This window comes from Drosophila elegans, unplaced genomic scaffold (genome assembly GCF_018152505.1).
Source record: "Drosophila elegans isolate 14027-0461.03 unplaced genomic scaffold, ASM1815250v1 contig_208, whole genome shotgun sequence".
In the NCBI taxonomy this organism is placed as follows: Eukaryota; Metazoa; Arthropoda; class Insecta; order Diptera; family Drosophilidae; genus Drosophila; species Drosophila elegans.
The window spans coordinates 18554435-18572351 of record NW_024545578.1 but is presented as its reverse complement, the minus strand read 5'-3'; the positions used below and the strand labels follow the sequence as shown (position 1 = coordinate 18572351).

Here is a 17917-nt window from a genome sequence, read left to right as displayed (position 1 = left end):
ACTGATTAAAAATATTAATTGTCCAGAGCTGTAAACTTTAAAATTTATAGGCGCTATAGGTATAAACCCTAACTAAAGATTTTGAATTTCCATATTAATAAAAAATTTAAAGCTTTAGACAAAAACACAAGATTTACTCGAATGGTATTTCATTCTACTGCCTGTTTAATCATTTTTTCAATATTTCCATGTATAGGAAACAATGATTCGCTTTACCCGCTACGTGACTAATAAAAGCAAGCCAGAAATAATCAAACGCAGATACTCTTCAAAGTCGAAATTTAATCGGGTCTCTAAGAACTAAGCTAAACATTTAACAACGATCGGATGACGCATGGTCCGGTGACTCGATGTCGTCAGGCGGTGACTCATTTCTGGATGACTTAATGCCGCAGACGACGCTGTTCCTCGGCCTGTTTGTAGTGATAGCCATCGGCACGAAGTTCGTGGGCGGGCTCTGGTTCCAGTGGCTCCTGGGTCTCCGCATCGGATGGAGCCATGGGCTGCTGGACATCCAGGATGTAGGGCATCTGCTGCTCCTCGGCTGGCTGATCCTGGAATTGCTGAGGCTCTTGTTCCTGCACCTGCTGCTGCTCCTGCATCTGCTGGAACTGTTGCATCTGCTGCATCTGCTCCTGGTATTGCTGGTAGGTGAGTTGCTCCTGGGAAACTGGTGCGGGGGGCAGGTAACGGCTGGCGGGCTGTGGCTGCTGCTGGAGTTTCTCCATGACGGCCTCCTCAGGAGCCATCATCTCCATCTGGGGCATCATCATGGGCTCGGCATCCATCTGGGCAGGAACTGGAACAGGCACTGCTGCAGGTGCAGGTGCAGGTGCAGGAGGCAGGTAGCGAGTGGAGGGCATGGCTTCCTCCTGGTCCGAGGGAGCGGGCGGAGTAAGCAGGCTGCTGGGCATCGCCTCCATCTGACCCTGTTCGTTCGGACGCATATACTCCACCTGCTCGGGCAGCTCTCGCAGCTCCTGCTGTTCGATGCTCATGGACACAGCGTGCTCCGGCCGAGGAGGAGGAAGGTAGCTGCTGCTGGGCTGCAGATGGGACACATCCGCGGCGGCCAGGCAGGCGCACAAAGCGAGGGTCAGGCAGAAGGTTTTCTGCATGAGAAGAATATATATTACATTATATATGATTTTAGCATTAAAATGGATTCAAACATGTTATTGGTCATGATAACAAATTTTAAAAGCGAAAATTTACATGAAAACGGCACTTTAGAACATGAGTCTTAGTAGTAATTTCAGGATATTAAGTTTGGACATTATCTTCTCTCTTTTATTTATTTATATTAACTACTTAATATATTTTTACTTTAAAAGACAATCAGTATAATTGTCCAATACTTGGTGTTAAAATTTTACAATGTATAATGACTTTGAGTTTATGATATCTATGAAATTATATTAACATGTTAAACAAAACAAAATTGTAAATATTTCGTAAAGTTTGTTTTTCTAATTTTTGTGACAGATAAATTTTTCAATTTGCAAAGGATATTCATCAGAAATAATCCAATTTCTGTATTCTTAAAACAGAAATAAATTATAATATGAGATTTCAATAAGCCTTTTTGTGCTATCCTATACTCCTTGCAATCCTTTTTTTTTTTTGGGCCTTATAATACCCTTTGCGACTACTTACCATCTTGTTGGATGTTTGGCTGTGGAGCGTCTGATGTCGAAACAGCTGGAAGTGATGATATTTATACGAGTACAGCTCCAGAGGAGACCTTCGGCTGGGAGAGTCAATAAGTTCAAACAGTGGGCTTAGAGGCGGGTTCCGTTATTTGCAAAGACCATCGATTTGTCGTCGGTTTTCTTTTTTTTTGCTTTGGTTTTGTTTTTTTATTTGGCGCATCTCAACAAACAGTCAAACAAATAAACATTCGAAATGCCTAAATGCCCAAACATTCGAGCTGAATCATCGCCACTGGCCGCCAAGCAAACCAAAGCAATCCGATCCCATCCGATCCAAGCCAAGCCATAGCGAAGCCTCAATTGGACTCAGTTTAAGCCGCTTTTGGCCATTTTCGTACCCTTCCATAGAGTATTTACGATTTTTTGTTACCTATAAGGAAGTAATCTAGTTAAAGTAAGTAATCTAGTTTGTTTTTTATGAAAAGAAAATTCTACAGGTATGTTCGGCAAGGCTAACATTTATTAAAATAAAAAATGTTATCTATAAACAAGTTCAATTTTTGAAAATAAAATTGTTTATTTTGTGCTTTAAATGTTATATATAAAATATAAATGCATATATATATTATCATTACTATACTATATTTTTGGAATATTCTTAATGCATATTTAAAAATTTATAATTTTTAGGGTTATATAAATAAAATAGATTAATTAGCTAATCTAATCTATATATTTTTGAAAATAATATAATAATATTAAAACGATTTCAATTTAATAAGATTTGAATAAATTACAATTTTGCTTAAAAATTACAAACTTTTAAAAAAGTGTATAGAAATCAACCTGAAACACTATTAAGTTAATATATTACAGAAACAGAGTATTCAATCATCACCATTTTTAAACGCATGTTTATCCATTTTTAGCGTATCTTTTCTCTTTATTTCTGTCTTCACCTGCTGACAGGTGCCACTTGACGGGGCGTTTGACAATCTCAATTGCGCTCGAGAGCTCCGGCTCGAGGCGTATAAACTGGAGCATGGCTGGGCTGGGGACCCAAGGTTCCCCGAATTTGCTTTTCACTCTGCGATTTTTGCACGTCCCCTCCTGACCTTCGGGTGCGGATTTCACGGTCAATGGATGGGTCCAGCACCTGACCTAAGATGTCTCCGTATCTCCAAGGGGCCGGACCGGAAAAGTAAATAACCAATCATGCAAAAAATCCCATACAATCAAGGGACTACAGTTTTATAATTGTGATGGCTGTTTTCTCAAAATTAGCATAAAAACGAGGGACGGATCTAAAAATAGTATTTACTTAATTTAATTGTGTAGTTGTAAATAAGTTTTTTGATTTCCAATTGTCGAAGACTTTTTGAAATTGTTTTGATAAAATTATTTAAATATAAGTTGTTTATTTCAATACTTTAAAGTATTAGTTCTAAGAATGTAATGTTTACGTAAGTTGCTTTGCATAATTTAATTTTGATTTTGATTGTTTAGATACGTTTTTTTAATAGGTTTTATATTAATATTTATATAACGTTTTTTTAATAAACTAGTTCATACCGTATTTTTAAATATGTGCTAATATTGTTTTATAAAAAATATATGAAGTCAAATGTTTTTATAATATATAGATATATTTTATTTAAACCATTTAACACATAAAGCATGAGTTTTGATGTGAAACCTATTTTCCCCATCTAGTTGTCAGGTTGTGAAAATTCAACCCACAACTGTAAACATTTTTCCATTTTCACACCGTTCACACTCCCTTTAATGGGAACCGAACCAAAAACTGTGACCTGTTTTTATACATATTTTTCGGTAGCGCTTTTATAAATTGTTTTATAAGTGTTTAACTGGCCATTCACAATCCCGGTCTGGATAGAGTATGTACGAGTGTAGTCGTTGCGGTAATCGAAGAAGCGGCTTAAGTCTTCGCGCCGGCATCGAGTTACATTCCACCGGAGAGGATTACATAGAGGGCGGCTCCAGTTGGTGCAATTCCTGCGGTGAACTGACCTTCTTTATAAGGTGCCATGCTGATAAAGATTTCGTCCAGCCACTTATAAGCAACACTTTGGACTCGATCGATCCGGTGCCGGTTAAGGTGACGGCTGCTCTCCTCAGAGGTGCTCTCCATCCACGTACGGTTGTCCAAAACCAACAGGCCGCCAGTCTGGCTAACCATCTGAATAACTGGGCCGTTGAGGCCATGGATCCTCCGAAAAGAGCGGTATCCTTCACTACTCTGCCCAATCGACATGGCCATATGGCCCCGAAAACTCGGATACCAGATGAGGATGTCCCCCGACCGCCGATAACTCCACTTAATGTGATCTTGAGTCCGCGAGTCCTGAGCGATGATGACAAGACCCCTCGCAACTCAAGTAATGTTAAAGTGGAGGAGAGAAAGCCATCTTCATCCAAAAGTCCTAGGTCTGAGCAGGTCAAGGGAGTCGAACGGTTGCGATCAATTGCCCCCAGCCATCTAAGCCAAAGGCTACCAGACGAACAGACTCCACGCCTTTCTGCGGCTAATCCCTATGCCAAAACCTTTAGACCCTTGAAGAAAACAAGTGAAAAACCTGAAACTTCTGTTAAGAAAATCGTAAATACTCAAGGGCCGAGTTTAACCCTCAAGGACATAAAGAAGTTGCAGCGCCGCTTTGCTGCTGATGATTTTTCCGGACCGGAGAGTTCCGCTCATTCCAGCGATCGATTCTCCGCCGGCAGTGGCCCGATGAGCGTAGAGCCCAGCAGTGAGCCTACTAGCACTGTGGAGCTCCAGAAGAAGATCGATCAGAAACGGCGGCAGTTGTGTAGGTTGACCTCAATGCGGACGAGGCTCGATGCGGAATGTGAGGCAACCAAAACTGAATTGGAGCTCCTGGAGCGAAGAAATCGTAGGTCCCAGTCCCGACGAAGTAATCGGGAAAGGGGCGGAGCTCATATTAGGCTGGTAAAAAAAATAGAACTGGAAAACGAAATGGATGATCGTAAAAAGTTGATAACGGAAGATAAGTTTGAAACGCTCTTAAAAACCTTACACGAGCAGGCTGTGCCGCAAGTAAAGAGAGAGGATCAGGATCAGTATAAGGAACTGGATGTGAATCAGGATCTGGATCAGGCTGAGGATCAGGAGTATCTAGGCAGCCATAACTTATATACTCCATCTCTAGAAACTGACACAGAAATCGCGACTGAAAGCAAGTGCGATGCAGAGATGGAATCCAACACAGCTTTTGCGTCTCCGAAGGGCAATGAAAACAGGGAGAAGGATTTGTCACCAACCTATATACCTCTGCCCTTTCAGCTGAGAAATCCATTTGCGACTCCTCGTACCGTCGGCTTTCACAATCACAACGTCCACGATACCCAGGATAGACTTCAGCGATCGAGGCCATTGTGCAAATCTCGCAGCATCCAGGCCTTGGTGTCCACCGCGCAACGTGCCAGATTCACTGGCTGCGTTGACGATCCCCTGGAGGTGGTGAAGCTAATCAAGAATCTGGAAGATGGCAACGAAGTCCAGTTGAAAGCCCCCAACGCACAGTTTTCCACGGTGGCCTGTGAGGAGCAGGAACTGGCCCAGCTGATCAAGAAAAAACCGCAAAAGGCAAAGGAACTTGACATTTGCCGATTGCCAGTCCGCTGCCCCGACTCCGATTGCAATCGGCTGTCCTTTGTCTCCGATTTTAACAAACACCTCCTGCTCGATCACCGTTCGTTGACCGCGGAGCGGATCCAAGCCAGGCAGACCAAGACCTTCTTTCTGGACACGAACATGGCGCTGATGGACCAGCCCAGATGTCATATGCTTTATTTGGTGCGGGACAAGATCTTCAACACCGGTGGCGACGACATGTGCGATCTACTGCCCGTTATGGTGATGAGTGCCCGCACCCATTTGAGCACGGTTTTGGCTTCTTGTGGAGATCGGAAAGTAGGAGCCAGTAGCCGGAAACAACCGAAGGGCGATAGGAAGCTCTTCGTCCTCTGGCTAACCGGACTGGTGCCGCAGGACCTAAAACTGATGGCAACGCTTTCGACGTGGTCCACCCTAGGTCCCGATTTGGCGGATTGCGCTAGTGCCAACACCAGCTATGTCTACGATATCAGGGCTCCCAACGAAATGGGTTCCATCTGCCAAAGTGGCTGTTCAATTATCCTGCCCATGCACATGATCAAGCGGATGACCGACAAAGGACGCCGATTCCTGGCCATTCAGGTGCAGGTCTATTGAGGATCGGTCACAACCGAAGGCAACATTTTATCGTACTAATTGGATATATTATTACTAAATACAAGAGACTATAATATTAATTTTTGTTGCTTTTTAAGTAATGGCAAGTGGGCGGGCCTATAAGCTACAACAAAAAATATATAAACTGTTAATTTTCCAAGTATGATTGTTAATTGGTGTTTATAAACCTCTTATAATTTAATGCAGTTCTTTTCAGCAACAAAAATATTGGTTTATAGCTATATATATTATAAGTATTTATTTTTGTTGCATTTTACGAAATTGAAAAAAAAAATTCATTAGCTTCAATAATATATATATGTGAATCAGTATAAGTGTATAACTTTAACTTAATAAAGCGAGCAAAGCCAAATTTTTCTTGTTGTTTTTGGTGCGCTTTATTTTATCAAAAATCTTGCATACTTTTAGGCTTCATGATCAACGTCCTCAAAATATTAACACAATATTCTGTTGCCTTCTTTCCTGGAAGCTGTATAGCTGGGATTTTCGCATTAATAAAATAAATTTATTTTTTTATCCTTACATCTATATATAAAGGATTGATAAGGTTGCGCTGATTTTATTTATTAAAATTTTTTATATTACGTTTTCAATGCCTAGCGTTTTCTGTCTTATAACACTAGTTACATCGAAAGTACCCATTCAGTTGTATATCACAAATAATACGAAAAATATTATACATTTTTTGAGTGTCACCTTTTCAAGGGAACGTAAATTTTAGATTTATAAATTTAACTCGATCGTAAATTGTCCGTTTAAGTGACCGATTTGCCTCTCTTTCGGCCCAAAACCAAGATAAGCGAACAGCGGACCATGTCGTCTCAGTTCTGTGCGAAGTGCGGTAGCTCCAGCGGCAACGACGAAGTGGCGACCATGGATCCAACTGAAAGTGACTTTGCCCTGGAGCTGAAGCCGGCGCCCAAGCAGACCTGCATTCCGGAACACCATCGCCGAATGGCCATCTCGGAAACCAAGTAAGTTGGGACTTACTTAAACCTTAAACTTTATATTCCCCTACCAGCTGGAGGGATCCATGTGCTGGCAGACAAGGGAAAACGCTCATTGTTCTGTTATTCTTCTTGGTTCACAAATTCTATGCTTGAAATTATATGATATTTTTCGAATATGTGCTCGTTCTTTTTGGAAATGGGTTTAAATATGCATATCAAATTAAAATGTTTAATTTTTTATTTTAATTAATCATAAAAGCCGATTATTATTAAATCTAGTTGATTGCCTATTTATAAGTGGAAAAATACTAAGTAAGAATATATAATCTGATGCAATTAATTGTAGTTATTAGGAAAAAGTAACCGTAAATAACATGCATGTTTACTTTTGAGAATCACAAAATTATTATTTTTTTAATATTCTTGAGAATAATAATTATTTTTTTTTAGCAAAAAGTGATTTTTAAAAATAATTATTGTTAATTTTGTTTACGTGTTTTGAGATATTTTGTTTTTTTAAGTGATTCTTAAAGATTTATGATTTTGTTAAATTTTAAGTAGGCATATAAGTTAAATATTTATCTTAGAGTTAACATGGCAAACAAAGAACGAAATGAGAGAAATAAAATAGGCTTTATTACTATTTTTATTAATTGTAGATTTCGCTAAAGTCTATTTACAAGTGCTTTCACAAAAATCGTAGACGGTGTTCTTAAAACTTAATTATATTTTAGGCTACAAAAAATTATTATTGTTAATCAATATTTTTTTATTATGTTATAAATTTTATTAAGTTTAAAATCGTACAAAATTTGAATAGATGTACCATAGTAATGATTTTATTTTTGTTTTGCATGTCAATTACATAGAAATGTGTCCCTAAATTAATGCGAATAATTGGCTATAACTTAAATTATATTTATTATTTCAGCGTATACCAGCGGGAGATTGGTTACGATGTACCGGAAAAGTCGTGGTCAGTCCTGTATTTTGGTGCCGGCAAGGACAGAGCCTTGAAGTAGAGACAACAAAACCGCAGATCAGACAGATGACCCGTTCTCCATCACAATGTTCCGTATAAGCAGCAATTTAAATCGAATGTCTGCAACCGCCTGGCCCACTGATTGACTCCTTCGCCACCACATCCATCCACCAGTCATTCATCAGATGTCGCGAAATGTTATATAAAATTGAAATTCGCCCTCGTGCCAGTGCATATGTGATCTTTTTGTGTGGGTCGTGGGTACGGCTGCAATTGATGATGTTGTCTCCGGCGGTTCTGATACGTACGATTGTGATTAATGGAGACAGCGTCATTGAGCGCGATCTGCGGCGCTTCAGACATATAGTACAATACTATACTACTTCGCACAGCGATCGCAGAACTATCCATGATGTCATTCATGGCACCCGACACATTGAGCCAAGATTGCTCTTGAGAAGTGTCAGTTATATCAAAAGCGGAAATAATGGCTTAATGAGACAAATGACGCGACGCTGACACATCTGACAGTTTCTAAATACGTGTGAAATTCATCAAATTGATCCCCAATGTTTGCAATCATCTATCCAATGTCAGTTATGAAAAATTTGGCAAATGGTCTTAGCACGAAATGATAATCTCCCAATGAATAATCTAAAATAGTTTTTTTTTCAATTGTGGGGGAAGAACATAAAGATATTTTAAGGAAAACAATAATCCTTTAATTTTTTCAGGCATTTAGGGAGACAAGTAGTAAATATGAAAGGGTTGGTCACAATAGTTTTGTAAACATTGTTAATATAAACGCTTGTCAATAGAAAATACCAGCGCTTATATTTTTAATGATTAAATGCGTACAAAAATTGAAAATAAAATATATTTGTTAATTTCCTAGTTCAGCATTATGTTTTCAGTAGAAAGACCTCTAGAAACATATTGGATATCAAAATTGTTGATTTAAACTTTAAATACTTTTAAGCCGTCTTAATAAATCTAAATTTTGGCTTCCATGCTCATCTGACCTCTTCTGATTCCCCCTCCATAAATTTATGGTCTGTCTGCGTTTTAAAATGGTTCCGAAAATAGCTTTCTTTCAAGCATGCCAAAATCTGTTTGTCTGCTCGTTAGCATATCTGCATACTGAATATTTGGCACTGCATGCAGATGGGTGGATTTAAAGATTCCGGCCACATGTCAGCTTTAAGCACTGCTAAAATGTCTGACCCAAATAATTTATTTAATTAATTTAAAAGTGTGTGCCAATACAATATTTAGATTAGGATATGAGGATATACTCGTAAGTATAATACTGCATTTATTTAGCTTAACCTTCAATTGCCAACTGCATGGCGATTAGATTACGCTTATCGGGTAAGATAAGACATTTCTATAATTTCTATTTTTAAGCCTTATGATATAAAAAAGTCACTAGGACCTTGGCTTTCAATCAAAAAGTTTACAAACGGGCCAAGAAATGTCTCATTTCCGTGGTGAATTTCTGATTATTCGCTGCATATTTTCCTCATTGTAAACTGCATTTTATAAATGAGCTAAAAGTGGCAGTGACATCAGTTGGCACTCGGCTATAACAAGAACATATTTATACCATTCAAGTGAAAAGTGAGATCAGCTCTGGGTAATTACGAGTGAAATTTTTAAATGTGTTTTTTGGCGTGTTCGAATTGGAATTTATTTGGCCAAATTCCTGCTAATACTGTTAGGTACATTCACACCATGAACTCTTATTGCAGATATATTTTTGCCTATTTGCTTGCCACATTTTGCGGCCTGCTTGTTTCTCTGTTATAATTGAAATGGACCACAAAATTGCTCTTCCCTGAATGCGGCATGCCGCAAACTTCAAAGTTTAGCTCTACTCCGCACATTTCTCATTGATGGTTATGATTGATGGAGTCGCACTCGATTTTCGTTTATTTTTCTGCCCGACGTACGGTTTTTAGACGTTCGTTTTTCACCAATTTGATACAATTGAACTTTGTCGTATGTCCACACAGAATTCTTTCCATACATTTCGCATTATTTGCATAAAAAACATGGGCAAGCTCAAAGTCCAAAGTCGCCTGTGTTTTCGTTTCCCCGTTTTTGTACTTCTGGTGTTTTTTTTTCTTATGTGGTAAAATCTCACATTTCCATAAGGAAAACATGAGCATAAGCATAAAATTATATATGCACAAGAATTTTCAGAGCCAGCGAAACAACGGCAACTGCACTTGCAAGTTGCAACAATCTGAGCAATACACTTGAAGAAAAGTGCGATATTAAATGTAGGCAGTGTGGACTATTGTCATTTTTTGTACTTATATATTTATATGCTTTTTCCAACAACATCTTACTATGATCAGTACAACTAAGCCATTTAACTTTTGTAAAATCAAACAAACAATTGTAGAGAATCTCCCCAATAATAGTAAATTCTATTTTTACCTGAAAAATTAAAAACATTAACGAAACTACCAAAAATACTATTTTTTAAACCTAAACAATACGTTTTTTTTTTATGTAAAATGTAATTAACTTTTTATTTAAAACAAAAAATAATCCTAATATTGTTTTGTTTTTTAGATTTATTTTTTATAAATTTGTTTAAATTATTTTTGATGTTAAGCTGTGTGTACTATCAAAATATTTATTATTATTTATGCGTACTATTAAAAATCGTATTAAACCTTAAGTCCGAATTCAATTTTAGATTCAGCTTTTAAAATATATGATTTTTTTCAAGTGCCATATGATTGGACAAGGGGGGTGTGTTGGAAGAGGTGGTTTCTTTGCTCTTGCCAAATTTCGCTTCACTTGTTGTGGCTGTAATTGCTGCCGTCTCCGAGGGGCCAAAGGGGGTGAGGGGTTCAGAGGATTGGTATCTGTCATTGACATGGATGGTCGTCGTGGTTCGTGCCTGCAGCTCAAATGCGTTTTGCATAATTTTAAAGCCTTTTTAAAGCGAAATGCAATTATGGGTTGCGATTTTGTGACCGAAACTATTTCGCTCATTTTCTTTTTTTTTCTCTGTTGGAACAAATTGAATTTCACTCTTCGCTACACACCGATAGGGGAAAGAGAGATTTTTCATTTCCCATGCGTCGTATACGTGTTATTTGCGAATTCGCAAAGCTCGAACAATTTTGATCAATTTCTATGCAATTACTTTCTGCCAATTAGAGAAAAATTGATTAATTAGCCTTACCCAGCTCGTATGATATATGCTCAATCAATTATTGATGATGCCGTGGAAAAAGGTTTTTGGCCAACATCTGTCGCTAGCTCTGTCAATTATTCACAAATGATGAGTTTTATGAAAACGTAAACTAATATTCTAAACACAATTTCCACATTTCTCATGGCTGCAAAAAAAGCGTTCAGATGAATCAGAAAGTAGATTCCGCTTATTCACATCGATAAGAATGGCTAATCGGGCCCAGATGATTCAGGTATCTGCGATTTTCGAGTTGTTGAGTCAGAGAAATAGCTAAAATGTAAAAATAAAAATGTTACTTATTTTTTTCTGTAATTGATCTCTTATTTTGGAATCAAACGACACAATTGAACTTGAACTTGATGTTAAGTGACAGCAATTGAAATGTCTTAATTTCCACTCCCAAAATTTGGGTCAATTCTTGCTGAAACTCATGGAATGCACACAAGTGAATAATTTTTATAACTTTAATTAATCGCCTGGTATTATGGTCATAAAGACTTACGTCAAAAATTCTAAAAAAAAAAAAATTTCTTAAAAATTGCGAAAGTTTTTGAATAATTTTCGTATATGCATAAAACCAGCAACAAAAGCGTTGCCCCAGTGGCCAAAACAATGTTAAACTATATGGCTTGTGAATGCCGTCTAAGCGTGAATATATTGAAAATCGATTAGTGCAAAGTGAACAGGAAAATCAACAAAATGGAAATGACAACGCCAGACAACGTGGCTCTGGGAACTGGGGGCCACGCATAATTCTTGAGCTGGTGGCTTCGTACCCATTGTACTGTGAAAAAAGAAAAGCATAAGAAATGAATTTGTTCACAACTAAAAACCTAAAATATGCTTGACTATATATATTTAATTTGCCACGAGCTGGTATTTAAAAGGTAAAAACTAAATTTACGGAAATAAAAGTTTCATTTCAAAAAGCTATTCTACCAAAAAATAACAAATATGACTTCAAAACCAATTCTTTAAATTAGGATTAAAAAAGCTCAAAATAGGATATAAATCAATAATATAAATTCTTATTTAAGAGGTAGCATAAGTTGTAATTCAAACATAATTTAAATTGTAATATAAATAAAAAACAATAAGAAATCTGATTAAAAATCAAATAAATTTAAAGATTGAGGTTATTTATTATTGTTAATTTGATAAGTTTTCATTTTTCTCTGTGTGAAGTAATCATCAATGACAAAATTTGCGTTTTGCCGGGGGACAGGTTGCAGTTGGCTCCGACTGCTGACCACCGGTCACCAGTTTTCAGTCTCTAGTATCCAGTATCCAGTAACCAATGACCACCATCACCATCACCATCGGCAGCTGCCCAACAAGTTGTCTTCAATTAGCGCCAATCGCAGCACAACAACGAAAAGCAATTAAGTCACGCAGCACTAACCAACTTGGGTGTTCTGCTGCCGCTTATCAAATATTTTTTAATTGAAAACTTATTACTGGAAGTATCCCAAACTTGGTTATCGGCCAAGTAAGTTATGTTATGATGAGATTTGCATAATTGGAAACACGTTAGTTGGCTGGTTTAAGGTATTCATCAGTGCCTCTCTCCTTCGATTACAGATTTGCATAGTGCATTACTCACCAGATACTTGAATGATTCAGAGTTGTAACCTTCATTTGCCTATGAAAATACCATATAGACCCTAACTAAATCGTCAGTAAACTTTAATTGGAATCGGCTGGCTTTATTGGGCAATCATCTTTGGGCAAGTGCAAGTTTGCATATTTTCGAATTTTAGTTTCAGCATGTTTATTCGCATTTTATGATTTTTTCGTTTTCTCGAGTTTAATTTTTCGGATTGGGGTCTCGGTGGTGCGGTTCAAAAACGTGGCCATCATTTTGGACGATATTTGTGCTCTTATTAGTGGAGCATACCCAGACGCAAATCCCCGAGCACCGACACATGTTGCGACTGCCGGTTTATTTTAGTTTACATGTATTTGAATATAACCAAAATGTGCGAAAATATCAAGACATCTGGCAATTATAATGGGCAGGAAACCGTAGGTGGGATGCGGGGATTATTTTTCTGGGGTAATTTGGTAAGAACTTGTCGAAATGATTAGAAAACTTTCTTTATTTTGATTTCCCCTTGAAAATAAGAACGTATTGTTTGTTTAATCTATACTTGAAATAATTATTTTCCCAGATTTTGTTTATTATATATATAATAAGTATGGTATGATCCAGACACCAAAAGCGCAGACACCTGGAAAGCTGGAAAGCGTTTTTGCTGGCAAATAAATAACCCTGTTGATTCGTGAACTGAAATATCGTTTCTTTTATTGTAATATTTTCCACCTTCAAAAAAAAACAATGTTATTTCTTAAACGTTCCCTTTTCTTTTAATTCATCTTCCTGTATGTCAATTTATTTACATAGCATATACAGTGAATCATTTTTTCTCCGATTCAAACACGCTTTTGTCCACGTGCTGCGACCTCTTCGGTGGGTCAATGTCACGCCAGAATTGACGCTCGATGAGTTTGTTTAGGCTCTCTCCTCGGGACAGACGGGAAAATATTTAAATTGCCATAAATTATATGAATTAGGGGCCTAATGTTTGATACGGCTGCCAAAGTTGCGCAAACATTTCCCTGGAGTCAAGTGCAGAGTGTCGATGAGCGGAATAGAACAGATCGAAACGGAGGCGTATACGGCCAGAATTCAAACGGAATTAATGGGTCTGGCCTTTGATGGCCCCAAAAGAGTTGAGCTATCGCATAAATCATGGGCGACCTTCCAAAGTGAAGATCGTCACTGTAGTTTTTATTAGAATTTCCCGGGTGTTAATGGCCCACCCAAAAAATTGTGTTTCTCTTGGCAATTTTATATCGTAACTATTCGGTCATTAAGAATAATAGCCTGATTTTGTTACCCACATAACTTGAAGAAAATTTATTGATTTATTTTCATTTATATATCTATAAATTTAAATTTTTAAATTTATCCATGGTTCTAAGAACCACTATCTATCAAATTTCCGTTTCAATAACAAACGTTTAAAGAGAAATAAAACGAAACGAAAAATAGTATTTATCTTATTAAAAAATTGTTCATATTTAAACTAGTGTTTACTCACATTTCCATTTTATTTATTTAAACAAAATATATTGCTCTATGCCTTTCATTAGTTGCATACTAAGTGAAATTGAACTTAGGAATTTTTCTCTTGGTGTATTCTCGTAACATTACACGAATGCTGATGTTTATGCACGGATTTTTGGGGGCAGCTGCCGCACATGTTGGCAGCGAGGCGCCACGCCACGCCACGCCACCCACTCAATGCCAATGTCCAGAACAGATGGCGGCACGCTCACTCACCCACCCACATCCACACCCAGAGCGGCCCCACCCACATCCAGCGCCCGACGCGCCGGCGATTCTATTTCGATTTGGCAGTCATCCCTATTTTTACCCAGCACGGATCATCCTGTGTGGCCAAGCATGGTAACTCTTTCACGTACCATCAATTAATTTATTTCGATTTGCGATTCCCATTTTCCTGCCGGGAAACTATTCCCCATCGGAAAATTATGATCCATTTGTCTTCATGTAAGGTTTCCATATTTTTCAAATTACTTTTTGTTTACAATTTGTATGCTCGCTTTTTCGGATATTTTTTCAACGAGTTCGCTTAATTTGTTGCGCGTACTGTAAACATTTCGTTTTGTTTATCGGCTTACAAAGTGCAGCAGATTAATAATAAACTGGTCCGTCAATTTGACCACTTTATTGGGTGTTGGTTGAGGGTATATTCCCCATGCTTTGGAATTTTATGTCTTTATACACTGGCTGAGGATGTTACAAGTTCATGCAAAGGCAACGCCTTGAACGAGACATTGTTAATATTAAAAAGTAATAAGTTACAAATCGTGAAGATGTCTGCAGATGCTAGTCATATATTTGATTGCAGTTCGACGACACTTAAGAAAAGTCTACATTCATTTATCAAATATTTATTTTTTCAAGACACAACAAGAGAGCAAATTTATTTACGGCTAAAATATAAGTAAATCGTAGGTTACTATGTAGAATAGCAAGGGATATTGTTAAGCTTAAGAAGCCAAGGAGGAGTAAGCCTTAAATTTCATAATTTATTAAACACGCAAAAAGAAAAGTAAAACTTTGAAAATCCGATGAATATATAGCTCTAGGGATTATACTTTCTCATAAGTATTTTACAACTTAAACAACTTGGGTTTATACATAGTTTCTTTATCGTTGATGTTATTAGGCACTAAGACTTTGGAAGTACATTGTACGTTCTTTAGCTGCAGAATACAGTCGTAAATAGTGGAATAAAGAAGAGATAATTAATGTTTATTGAGTATTTGCCATGTTATTAAACAAAAAATGTATAAAAATGTTATGGCTCTAATAAAAATTGTATAATATTAAACAAAAAATATAAAGTTTCCTAGCCCGAAGCTTGTAATATATCTTAACAAAAAATTAGCTAATACGAAAGTATTATTTAATATTAACGTGTTTCACATCAGCAAGGGTATTTAAGATTCGGTTTTTAAAGCTGGCCCTCATTTCTTGTTATTTTAAATGGGTCAGGCGCGCACAAGCAATGAAAATGTTAATGTTGCTCCTTAAATACAGTGTTGTTGCTCATGCGGCTTAGGTTACACTTGTTGATGTTGCTGTTGTTGCTGATGTAAATGTTGCTCGTGTTCTTAAGGCTAATGGTGTTGCTGCTGGGTATTGTGTTGCTACTCGTGTTGCAGTTGCTCTTGTTGCTACTAGTTTAGATGTTGCTATCAGAGTAGCAATTCGATGCTGTTGTTGCTGCTGCAGTTTCGTTGCTATTTGCTACTTAATTCGGTGTTGTTACTGTTATTTTTGCTTTTCATTTTGCGTTGCGTATGTTGCTACTGCACTTAATGTTGCTGATATTTCATGATTAAGCAGTAGCTATTAATTATGATGGTGCTGTAGTTGACGCTGTTGCTGTTGTTGTTCAGCTCTTGTACGAAACCATTTAATAAAACTCACAAGCAACAAGTTGCCGAATCTTGAAAGCTTTCTAGTTTCACACTATTAAAGTCCTACGAAAAGTTCTTGAAACTTTGACAGCTTCCGACAATGAATAAGATTACTATACTCGACTTTCTAGTAATTAAAGAACAAACATTTACCTAGGAAAATTTGGAAACAGTATGCAAATTTCACAAGACCTTTGCATGATTCATTAACGCTGCCGCTGGTCTACGTAATTGTTTATAAATATGGGCGGCAACGGCAGACAGATGGCGTCATTTGTTTGCATTGAATGTGGTCAGGAATTTTATTTTTCTTTTTTCCCGTTTCGAACCATTTTGGGTTGACTAAGCCGCGGAAGGTAAACACAAATCCGCTGGCAACACTTTCTGTGTTGGGCAACAAAAAGAATTCGGTTTATTGCCCTGATATTTGAAACATACATTTTTAGTTTTTGCCAACGAGACAAGAAGCACCCGTCGCGCCCATAAATTAACTGGGCCAAGCACTCTGATCTCATGCAAAAAGTCGGCGCCCATAAATTTAAATGTCTTTATAAATAAGCAACGCAAGCGGCAGCTTTCATTTCACAAAATGAAAATCTAAAGCGAAACTAAAATAAAATCAACTGTATAAATTATAAATCAGGCATCAGCAATTAAAAGGGGCCAGGCGTCAGCAGCACAACTCAAATTAGCGGAGCAAACTTCAAATAATAAAAGCGCGCCAAACTTCGAACAGCAACATGTTGCCGAGAGGGCGAAATATAAAAAACATGTGCCGAGGGAAGCCGGTAATTTTGCAAAAGAGCGAAGATTTACTCTTTCAGTTATGAGACGACAATATTTTTGACGCTCTCTTCACTCAAAAAAAAAGTATTAGTTACCTATTTCGAATTGTATTACACAGAGAATTTATTTATAAAATAAACTAAAAATGAAATTATGATTCTTTTACACACTCTTTCTGTGTTTGTATATACACAAAATTGAAATTTATAAGAAAATTAAAAAATATTAGAAATGCATACACTTTTCAACACATTTTCAATGGGATGAAAATTATTCACTTTAAACTATGTTCTCCCCCCTTTATTATATTAAAGAGCTTTAAGCTGTCAATACCACAATTAAATACATATTTTTTTGATAATTTAAGGATTAACAAGAACATTATAAAGTTTAAATTATTTAAGTCAACCCTCTGTAACTGTACAAAAATAAATATTTGAGTTTTGTAGACTGAGGGCTATTGATTTGCATTATATATTTTATTGTAGTCTCATTTCTGTCAATAAAGTGGAAATATTTGCATTTAAAAATAATTTGCAATTACAAATTTGATATAAATAGGTTGTGTTGTAGACATTTAAAACAAGCCATGACTGGAGTTTAGCTAGCAAATAAACTTAGATTTATTCATTCACATGCCAATAGAAAACCAACGTAAAAATATCAATTTGTCCTTTATATTAAAAATAGCACAGTTTAATTTAATATAAAAACCCTATCAGACTTAAATTTATATTTAATTTATATTTAATCTATAAGTTTAAGCTACAAAAGTTCGATACAAAATTGGATTTAAAAAAAAATGTTAATTATCAAGGCTTTTTATTATTAAATAAGCAATAAGTGCGAGGCTCTTAAATAAAAGGCTTAGAAGTATGTACAATTTGAATTGTGACTTTGTTTTTGTGAGCCGTTTTATATGAATTTTGTTATTTAAAAATTTTGGATTATTAGTTAGTAAGGCAAATGTTTTTTTGAGTGTACTGCGCTCTCTCTTGGCAACAACAGCATCACGGCAGCTACGTCAAAGCAATGAGC

The 17917-nt window shown here is 36.8% G+C and overlaps 3 protein-coding genes across 3 annotated transcripts; 2 read left to right on the top strand and 1 right to left on the bottom strand.

Moving 5' to 3' along the window:
* Nucleotides 1–262: 262 nt before the first annotated feature.
* LOC108142181 (putative uncharacterized protein DDB_G0294196) lies at nt 263–1999 on the bottom strand. Its single transcript, XM_041707861.1, has 3 exons — nt 1962–1999; nt 1657–1750; nt 263–1112 (listed from the first exon to the last, which is right to left on the bottom strand). Exons 1-3 carry the CDS (start codon nt 1997–1999, stop codon nt 384–386), a joined length of 861 nt encoding a protein of 286 aa, XP_041563795.1. The 3' UTR covers nt 263–383.
* A 1398-nt stretch (nt 2000–3397) lies between these two features.
* Nucleotides 3398–5987, top strand: LOC108142232. Its single transcript, XM_017265951.2, has one exon. It carries the CDS (start codon nt 3553–3555, stop codon nt 5905–5907), a length of 2355 nt encoding a protein of 784 aa, XP_017121440.1. The 5' UTR covers nt 3398–3552; the 3' UTR covers nt 5908–5987.
* A 560-nt stretch (nt 5988–6547) lies between these two features.
* Nucleotides 6548–8520, top strand: LOC108142290. Its single transcript, XM_017266039.2, has 2 exons — nt 6548–6902; nt 7810–8520. The coding sequence occupies exons 1-2, from the start codon at nt 6742–6744 to the stop codon at nt 7898–7900; spliced, it is 252 nt and encodes an 83-aa protein (XP_017121528.1). The 5' UTR covers nt 6548–6741; the 3' UTR covers nt 7901–8520.
* Nucleotides 8521–17917: the final 9397 nt, after the last annotated feature.